Genomic DNA, 9926 nt, shown 5'->3' with positions numbered 1-9926 from the left:
GCGTCCCCCATGAGCCCCCGCGGCGCCGAGTCTTAGTTTCCATAGAAGTGGAGAAGAATGATGTCAGTATTTCCGATGCGGCGGCCAATGGGACAGCGGGTGGGGCGGGCTCTGCGGGCCGCGAGCCAATGGGAGAGCCGGGGCGGGAGGCGTGGCCCGGGCCGTGAGCCCGTCACTCAGTCGGTGCGGAGGGGAGGGGGAGGGGGCCGGAGCCGAGCAGTCACTGTCGCCGCCGCTGGGGCCGCGCAGGACGGATCGGCCCCTCCGCACGCCGTGCGGGGCCGCCGCCAGCGGAGCTGCTGCCGGAGCGTCCAGCGGGGCCGGGAGTGCCCAGAGCTGAGAGGAGCCTTCACCCCGTTCCTTTCCGTGCCCCCCGCCGCGGGCCGGGGGAGTAGCGGGCGGGCAGTCGCCGCGGAACAAAGGTGAGGGCGCCGAGGCGGAGCGGGAGCCCCCGTGCCCCGGCGGCGGCGGGCGGGGAGGTGGCGCGGGGCCCGGACGGGGCGCGGGGCCGGGCGTGCGGCGGGGACAGAGGGAGGGAGGGGAGCGCTTGTTTTTCTCCTCGTAGCGAGACTGCGGCGGGACTCGCCGATCCTCCTCCTTCTCCCCCCGCCGCCCCAAACACCCAGCGGCGGGCCGGGGGAGAGGGACCGGCGGCTTCTCCTCCAGCCCCTCGGCCGGGAGGGGACAGAACCCCCCCTCCACACTCATACACACACGCTCCGTGTCCCCGCCGAGCAGGTCGGGCCCCTTTCTCCCCGCCCCTCTCCCTTCCTCCCTCCCCGTCCCTTCTTTTCTTCTTCTTCCTTTTCTTCCCCCTCCACCGCCTCCCGCCCGCCCTCTCTCCCCCCGCCCGGACCCGCTGCGCCGAGCCGGGGAGTTGCGGCTGTTGCTGCCGAAACTCCTGCGGCGGAGTCAGCGCTTTCCTTTAATTGGAAGCGGGGGGGGGGGGGGGGGGGGGGCTGGACGGAGGGAGGAGGATCCGCCGCGATCCGGAGCCGCAGCCCCTACAAAAGCGTGTGTGTGTGTGCCGGGGAGGGCGGGGGGCTGCTCCCGACACCCCGCGCCCCCGCCGCGCACACGGGCACTCTTCCGCGTACAATGGAGGAGGAAGAGCCTCCCTCCCGCTCTCCCCCTTCGCTCTCCCCGCGGTAAAGCGGGAAGGGGTTCGTTCCTGGAGCTGGGCCCCCCGCGGGTGCTCTCCCGCCGCTCGGTGCCCGGGGAGGGGGCGCAGCGCCCCGGGGAGGCGGCCGGGGCGCCTCCCCCCTCCCGCGGCGGCCGGGGGTGGGTTGTTGTTGTGGCAAGTTTCTCCTCCTCTGACAGAAATGGCGTCAGTGGCAGCGAGTGGAGGGGAAGCCGCGGCGTGTGGGAGCTGCGGAGGGGAGCAGCGGCCGAGGAAAGAGGGGAGAGGGTCAACCGCGGGGAAAGAGGGCATGCAGGGAGGGGAAGGGGGAGTTTCGGGAGTAGCTCAGCGCCCCCACCCCGATCCTTGGCTCCCCCTCCCCCCGCCCGGTGCGAGCGGCTGGTGCGGTGCCTTAGCGCTTTGTTTTAAATTCCAGGTCCAGCCTCGGCCGCTCAGCCACGATCGAGGGTGTTACCGCAGCCTGAGCTCATCATGAAGGTAAAACGCTCGCTTGTGTGCCTGGGAGGAGAAAGGAGGGAGGGTTGCACGGGGAAATGCTGTCCTATCTGTCAGTTCCTCTGTCCCGACCCCGGTGCGGGTCTCGGTACTGGTGCGGATCCAGACTGCGGGCTGCTTCGCCCCCACTGCCGTGTTTCGGTGCCTTGGCTGGTTTGCTGGTGGTGGGGCAGGCTTTGCTCCACCGCGTTATGCCTGGGGGAAGCTGTAAGTTCCCCGAGCAAGGGGTTGTTCTCCTTCAGAAACATTGTTTGTAGGAGAATAAGGACATGGCTGCCTGGGCTGAGCTTGCTTCATGGAGGAGCAGGGGACAGTCACCCTTCTCCGGAAAGTAACATTGCGGGGAAATGCCGGCTCTTCAACCATGTTTACTTCAATAGAGGGTAGATTTGCTTACTTTCTCTTCGTTAGTAGGAGTTTTGTTGAATGAATAATCTTGATGTTATCGGGGAGGGTGCATGTAAGAGATTCTCTGCAGTGAAATGATTGTTGTAAGGTGTGGAAAGATTTTCATACAGGTTCTGATTTTCGTCTCGGTGCTGTGTAGTATTCACGTACCTCACTGTCATGCGTTTTTGTTCTGTTAGACCTTTCTAGACTATTTATGTTTAATGTACTACACAAGTTTTATAGGAAAAGAAAACCTGTGTCAGTGAAATAGAATGATTTCTTCTTGTGTGGCAAAGAACTGTGTAGTTTTTAACAACTGGGTTTGTTGTTTTTTTTTTTATCATTTTGCTGATATGTCTCACTCAAACTGCCACTTATGTTACCATGACCCCTGTGTAATTCAGCTCCCAGTCCTACAGGGCAGCAGCAAATCTCATTTCAAAATACTGTAAATCTTATAAAAGACAACTGTTAGAAACCTTTGATACATTCATTCTTTAGTATTTATTAATAAAAAAGAGCAGTCTGTGTGTGGGGTCTTGCACTATCAGAGCTGTGCCTGCTGTCTGTGAATGAGTATTACATAAAATGTGTAGCACTATATTCACTGCTGGAAGTGGTAAATGAGACAAACTTTTAATTTCTGGATTGATTTGAGTTGCTGAGCAGCAAAGTCTTTCTGTACAGCTGTTAAAGGTCTAGCGTTAGAGTTAGCTGTTTTTACTTTGGTGACTTTATGACAGTATTTTTTTAAAAAAAATTATATTTTAATTGCCCTCCCTGTGATCCTTCTTTAACTAGTGCTAAGATCTAAGATACTGCACGTGCCTGCCTTATTAAAAGTAAACTATTTATGAATTTACAACAACAGGCTGTTGGGGTTGTATGATAGGGAGCTTTCCAAACGTGGCTCGTTGCCTAGTGGGGATGCAGGAGATGGAAGCAAGATAAATAGGAGGCAGCATAGGGAGTTTTTTTCCTGCAGAAGGAAAAAAACCACTTATTTAAATGACAGTTAAATTTACATACATTTCTAATATACTTTTTCTGTGTAAACAAATCTTACAGTTACCATGGAGATGAGGTTCAGATACTGTAGTTTTAGAGACTTATTAATGTGTAGGTAGACAGTAGGGAGCACGAGGAGGTCAGATCACAAGTGGAACGCAAAGTGGTCTGTGAAATAGTGATACAGATCCACTTGAAGCAGAATTGAATGTATAACAGATGATTAAATTTAAAGCAGCAAATACAGAAACCTGTTAATAGAGCCATATTAAAAAAAAAGCTTACAGCTTACTTATTCTTTGATAAGGTTTGTGCTGCTGTTGCGTCTTTATTTTTAAAATCAAGATGATTGTTCAAGTGCTAAGATTAAGTCTGTAATTTTTGCAATTTGTGTGTATATAGTGTTAAACTTACATCTGCTTGAGATAACTCCCAATACTTTATTTACTGTGATGTACATTGAAGCTTCAGTTATTACAGTGAAACTATTAACAGGATTGTGGCTCAAAAGAAATTTTGAAGATTCTACAGTCTAATCAAGACTATAAGAGTAATACAGTGCATCAGTCTTGCTGTCTGGTTTAAATTTCTGATTTATGAATGAAGTTTACAAGGATACAAGTTAGCCCATAAGAAGCAGCCAGGGAGAACTGCGAGCTTTCTGTTTGTATCATTGGAAGGTAACATTGACTATACTAGATCAAGATCCTGTTTAAATACGACTGGATTCTTCTGTGCATTAAAGTTACGGAAAGACTGTGCCTCAAGGACACTTCAGAGGATTTGATGCTTTAAGGCCTGGTCTTGCCTTAAGTCTGCTCACTGCAGACTTGCTGCCGACTGCACAGTTGAGGTATCTGTTTTGATTTTTGCCTCTACGTTCTTTCAGATGCAGAGGGTTGTGTATTCAGGTGCATAGAGCATTAGAACGTCTGTTTAGGGGAACTGGAACAACTCATTTAGCTTTACTGACTCCTTTTCCCATCTATGTATATCAGTCTCTGTAGAACACAGGGAGGTTTATTTAGGAAGAGCACCAAGTTCTGTTGACAGAAAACTGTAAGTTACTCACACTTGCATTTCGGAACCCTTTGAGACAAGAGAGCTGTTCTGCCTGCTAAGAGATTAACAGCACCAAAGCACTTGTCATAATAGTTCTACTTGTAATAACCCAACTTAGTCCAAGGAAATAAAGTCCATTGTATAAACTATAACTTTAGTCTATTAAGTAGTCCTCCCATGCACTGCAAAGACCACTTGAAATCAACCTTGAAATATGTTGTGCAAGAAGTATTCAAGTCTTAACATAGTTGTGCTTGTTATTGTGAGTTCTACTAAATCAGGTTTTTTCCTGTGTTAAATGACCTGTGATAGTTAATAAAGTTGTGTAGAGAGTGACTAGGATTGCTTGCATGCTGTAGTGAAGTTGTTTCATTTCAGCACCTTTTGCATTAAGTATGCTTTGGAAGCATGTAGAATCTTTGATTTAAAAACTAACTGCATGCCATCAAATTACTACTTACTAAGTGGATAGCAATATATATATATATAAAACATTATTATATCTTGAGTTTTTTCCCCCAAAAGTCAGGAAAGCGGAGTCTGTGCTTTTAAAGAAAGAAACAAACATGAGCCTAATTTCACCAATGATTTGCATTAAGAACTGTTGTAAGTGCTCCTGAGATTTTTAATATGTATCACGGCATTTAATTATCCACAGAGATCAGTCGTGCACTGGTGCTGTAGCTGCTTTCCCTTAAAGCTGCCAGACTGTTGCTTGTATTCTCTGCCAGTATGGCAGAGCACAAAAGTGAAATATCTAGTAAACTTTTCAGCCACTGATTTACCACTTTGAGCACAAGCCAGCTGAAAGTACCACAGCTCTTATGCAGACTGGAAACCAGTTTGGAATGTAGTGCCCTTTTACTTTCTGGTTAACTATTTAAATTACAGCAGAAATGGAGATTTATAAAGGAAAAGTATCTTTAGAATAGGTTTTGTGAGGGAGGTGGGAGAATAGGTAACTCTGAAGGGGTGGTTTTCCCCTGTAACTTGCTTTTGTGTTACGAAAAATGATTTTCTTAAGTTCTTTCCTGATGTTCCAGTTGGAACAAGTGATCAGAGGCAGTTATTGACTTCCTCATGCTTGCATAATTATGTGGAAAGGAAAGCAAACACCACTTGCACCAAGCAATTACAAATCATGTTGGAATAATCTACGTTATTTTGAAATTAGTTATTTGCACTTCTTAAATGCCACTCTTTGTATATTTTACAGTGGCTAAACAGCGTAGAAGTCTTGAACTCAAATCTGCATGTGTAGTAATGTGGCTGTTGAATAGTTTATTGGTTGATAAGTACTCAAAGTTAATTAGACCATGTAGTGGAAAAAAGGCAGCGTTAGATGAAGAAGACTGAAGTTGTAATAAACTATGAGCATTAAAACAGTTAAGGTGACTGTATTATTATCTTGAAGTTTGTGAAGGCTTTTTGGATCAGTGCTCTCATGGCAGCCTGACTGTTGTATCAGCATATTTATTGTCTTAAGAAAAATGTTAGAATGATGAATGTTCATATCCTCACTAGAACACTTTGAGGTGATTACTCAGTTCACTTTGCAATCCGAAACAAGTGTACAATCCTTGTAGTACAGGAGCATGCTGTGGTTTACATTAGGTGTCTGTTTTCAAAGAAATTCTGCATTGTAGTTGAAAAGTCTTTTGAAACAAAATGCAATGGGTTTGAGATACTAAGCTTTACAATCACTATCAAATACTTAATCTGAATGCTTTGCTGATCCTGTACACTGAAAAATAAGGGGTAACTTTGAAAAAGGTAGAAATGATACTCTTGCCAGAAATTGGTTTGAAATTTTTGTTTAAATCCTATAGATACACACATTTTCCTTAGAAACATATGCCTTTTTAATAGGCTGAAGAATAAAAGGGAGTTAGGCGTGTCCTGATTTGGAAAAGATAACAAATATTATAGAAAAACATAGAGCATAAATTAACTTGGCTAATTTACTAATGTGCTACACAGCTACCCAAATGCTGGATTATTTATCAGTTCATACCTACCTGAAAGTACTTAACCTACTTTCTGGTCACTACCTGTTGTGAAATGCAACAGTAGATTCTCTGCATTTCTGCTTCCTGTGTAGGCACTTCAGCTGTTTTACTGAAATGTACAAAGCTGAAAAACATGGATCTTGAACTGTTTTTGCCTTAAATGTGATTCAGGTCACAGCTGAGGAATGTTTGTAAGTCAGGGTTTGCACAGCTGCTCGTTCCTCAGCTGATGTGTTTCAGTAACAAATACCACTTTTCTGCCTTTTCTAGTTAGAGCTTCCAGTGTTGTCCAGTTACTGGGCTTACTGCAACTCACTGGATATTTCCTTGGATATATGTATGGAATGGATTGTTGAAGACTTCAAAAGGCCTTCAGGGAGCTAAGGAAAATTGTTTAGCCCTATGCAGAAACTAAATGTTAGTGATTTCATGTGTGCTAGAATAATTATTTTAAAAGGTTTTGACGGAAAGTCATAAATCTGTGTAGTTGTTTTTTTTGTTCTTTTTTTTCTGTTAACATGGGGTGACCAGATGAGAGGATATTTCAAGGAGCTCAAGTATGGAAAAGTCAGCAAACCACTTTGATATTCTACACTTGACAAGACATCTATTTTTCTTCTGAAGATTAGTTTGAACCAGGGGAGCAATTCAATAAAGCACTATTGTCTTCTTTTTTTTTTTTTTTTTTTTTTGCTTGGCAGACTATAAAACAGTCATGACCTCTTTAGCAAGAAGAGTTTGTAAGCAAGCTCTGGAAAGCCAGTTGTGAGGATGTCAGAGCAGGATGGTGGAGGGTGTTGCTGAGTTAGCTGCAGAGAACTAGGACTGAGGTGACTCTCCTGCATTATGTACGACCACTGTGACAGTGACTTCCTGAGTGAATGTACATTAATTAACTGCATGTGGAACACTATTTGGGGGTTCCAGAACTTACTTGGAACACCGAGGAAGATTTTCTTATGAGCTAAGCAGAAATATTGTGTTGAACTATGAGAAGGCATTTTCCTTCCTGTGAGCAAAAGCAGTAGGATTCACCAGTTACCCTGGAGTTACTTGCTCCCATTGCTGTTGTCTCTGAGCCTGTACATGCTCTCGAGGGAAGAGGGTAGTCAGTATGCTAAAGAAAAGGCTGTTTAGTATCCAGAACTCCCAAATTATGTGTTCTTTGTTGGTGACTTATGCAGATCACCCTAAGGAGTACCTATTTAGAGACAGCATTCATCAGTTGTCATATAAGCTGTGTGAGTGCAAACATCTGTAGGGCTCTGTTGCAGAGCATACAAGGCAAGAAGGCCAATGGGATCCTGTCGTGTATCAAAAATAGCGTGGCCAGCAGGACCAGGACAGTGATCCTTCCCCTGTACTCTGCGTTAGTGAGGCCACACCTTGAGTGTTGTGTTCAGTTCTGGGCCCCTCAGTTCAGAAAGGATATTGAGGTGCTGGAGCAAGTCCAGAGAAGAGCAACAAGGCTGGTAAAGGGACTGGAGCACAAGTCCTATGGGGAGAGGCTGAGGGAGCTGGGGTTGTTTAGCCTGGAGAAGAGGAGGCTCAGAGGTGACCTCATCACTGTCTAGAACTACCTGAAGGGAAGTTCTAGCCAGGTGGGGGCTGATCTCTTCTTCCAGGCACTCAGCAATAGGACAAGGGGGCACGGGCTCAAGCTCTGCCAGGGGAAATTGAAGTTGGAGATCAAAGAAAAATTCTTTCCAGAGAGAGTAATCAGGCATTGGAATGGCCTGCCCAGAGAGGTGGTGGATTCACCATCCCTGGAGGTTTTTAAACTGAGCTTGGTTGTGGCACTGAGTGCCATGGTCTGGTAAAGGGACTGGAGTTGGACCAAGGGTTGGACTTGATAATCTCGGAGGTCTTTTCCAATCCAATCGATTCTATGATAACCCAGGTTGGACTAACTGGTGAGCAACACTGTTCTTCTAATTGTTTATTCTGCTGGTTTGTCCCCAAACAACCTTATAGCAAAGGATTTGATTTCCTCAGTAGGTTGTCAAATGCAGTCTTGTGTCCTTCTTCCACTCCTGGCTGTTTATCCTTGTCTTTTATGCTAGCAGTCCATTTGTGTGGTCCCAGAGTACATGGAACTGAGTTGAAATTAAGAACAATCAGATCCATCTACTCTTCAGTTGCAGCAGTCCCTGTCCTGGCTGATGCCTGGCAGAGGAGGGAAGGATATGACAGCAGAAGTGCATCCAGACTGATTCAGATTGGTTTAAACTGCTTGTGAACACACATTCTTTTGCATCCCTCGGTCAAGTTACCAATTTAAAGGCTAAACTCTTGGTAAACTCTCTGCAGGTGAAATTGCCCTGGAGGTTTTTCTATGCTTGCTTGCTATTAGATAGAATGCTGGACTTCTCGATAGGTTTGAAGTCCATGTTCTCTAGAAGTTGTTGGGTGAGAAGATTAAATGGAATCAATGCTGTACCTTGAAGGTGATGATTAAAATTTAATTTTTGATATGGTTTCTTCATTGACTTCAAAAGATGAAGAGGTTTTAAAGAAGAGGTGGTCTCAGACAAAAAAGTATTTTTTAAGGAGGCCAATATAAACTTTGCTTCCCCTCCGCTACTTTCTCTCCTCCCCCAAGTTTTTATTTAGTATTTGGAAAGAATACCATTAACAACAATTATGTCTCTATCTTCCTAATTTAGAGAAACAAGTGGTATTATAATTTTCTGCAGAAAAATATTTTTAGATATTAGATTTCTGTATTGTAAAGGTGACAGTCTTCATGTAACTAATACTTATGTTCATAATACATTCTCACAGAAGGTATTTTTATCAATGGGTAGAAGATGTAAGCAATCATGTTACCTTTATTCCAAATTAATAGGGAATTATAATTTGGAGATAAATTACAGCACTCTAATAAGAAAATTTAAGGGAATAAAAGTCAAACTTCTGATTTTTTGTGTGTGAGTGTTTGTTTGGGGTTTTTGTGTTAAGAAGGGCCGTATATTTGTAGGTAGACAAGTGGAGTCTTGGTGCCAGTTGGAGATGGTAGAGTGAGGTGTTCAACATTTTCTGCTTATTACCAAAAATTTGATGCAAAAATTTGGATGACATTTGTTGTCTTACTTTCCAAGAACCTGGGTTCTCCCTGAGCTTTTATCTGTGATCCTCTCCCCCTTAGATACCCTTCTAAGTTATTATTCTTCATTGTTTACACAATCCTTCTAAATGGGATTTGTGAAATGGGATTTGACTTCAGCAAAATTCAGATCCAAGTGTATTTGATGCAAGGTTTCAGCTGGTAATAAATAATGTAGGGAGTACTTTGTTTTGCACATTCTCTTCTGATCTGCAAAAAGGTGTTCCAGTTTGTGGCAGGGCAATTTAATCCACTGTGATAATTTTTTACTTCCTATTTTCAGCCATTGTCTCAACAGGAGATTGCAAGTGCTAAATGTTCAAACAAGAGATCTGAAATAGTCCACTTCATGGTTTTTAAAAACAAATGTGGAATACATTCTTCTAAGAATCCCAAAGAATAATTTAAATTAATTAAGAATGGTGGAAGACAGACCTTCCAATATCCTGTATGAGTGTGTAAGTGAAAAAATGTTAGTTTAATCTTTTTGTTAGTGCTGTGACAATTAGGTTGATGTAACTTCTTTTCCTGGGAGAAATAATAAGAGGTTGAGACATTTTTGAAATGAGTACATGTTCTACCATCATTTCAGAGTTCAGGAATTTGTAATGGAATTTGTGTTTTCACTTTCTGACTTATTTTACGGCTCTGCTTATTGAAAGATAGATGTTGCTGCAATATGAAATGTATGTTACTTCAAATTATATCACTTAAA

At 44.2% G+C, this 9926-nt stretch overlaps 3 protein-coding genes across 8 annotated transcripts in view; 1 reads left to right on the top strand and 2 right to left on the bottom strand.

Annotated features, from left to right (window-relative positions):
* EDARADD (EDAR associated via death domain) overlaps nt 1-464 on the bottom strand; it is a 405148-nt gene extending 404684 nt beyond the window's left edge. For both annotated transcript variants that reach the window (XM_071549595.1, XM_071549598.1), the window contains exon 1: nt 460-464. The gene's annotated coding sequence lies outside the window, so the exon portion shown is untranslated. The remainder of the gene's footprint in view (nt 1-459) is intronic.
* On the bottom strand, nt 64-1432 carry LOC139684759 (collagen alpha-1(I) chain-like). The gene is made up of 2 exons (XM_071581012.1): nt 1098-1432; nt 64-901 (listed from the first exon to the last, which is right to left on the bottom strand). Exons 1-2 carry the CDS (start codon nt 1430-1432, stop codon nt 64-66), a joined length of 1173 nt encoding a protein of 390 aa, XP_071437113.1.
* Nucleotides 197-9926, top strand: part of ARID4B (AT-rich interaction domain 4B) — an 89172-nt gene continuing 79442 nt past the window's right edge. For 4 of the 5 annotated variants that reach the window (XM_071549593.1, XM_071549591.1, XM_071549592.1 and 1 more), the window contains exons 1-2: nt 197-422; nt 1557-1618. In XM_071549593.1, coding sequence (XP_071405694.1) covers nt 1613-1618 — 6 coding nt within the window. In that variant the 5' untranslated portion in view covers nt 197-422; nt 1557-1612. Of the gene's footprint in view, nt 423-1301; nt 1619-9926 lie in introns of those variants that run through there. The other variant, XM_071549590.1, reaches the window with a different exon arrangement.

Source organism: Pithys albifrons, chromosome 2 (genome assembly GCF_047495875.1).
Source record: "Pithys albifrons albifrons isolate INPA30051 chromosome 2, PitAlb_v1, whole genome shotgun sequence".
Lineage (NCBI taxonomy): Eukaryota > Metazoa > Chordata > Aves > Passeriformes > Thamnophilidae > Pithys > Pithys albifrons.
The sequence above is the reverse complement of the archived record's forward strand: the minus strand, read 5'-3'. Positions and strand labels throughout refer to the sequence as shown.

Excerpts from the sequence above, each read along its gene's own strand:
- LOC139684759 (XM_071581012.1), bottom strand. The coding sequence starts at position 1,432 with ATGCCCTCTTTCCCCGCGGTTGACCCTCTCCCCTCTTTCCTCGGCCGC. Across the intron at positions 902-1,097 it reads GAGGCTCTTCCTCCTCCATT|GAGTTTCGGCAGCAACAGCC; the intron begins GTACGCGGAAGA and ends ACTCCGCCGCAG.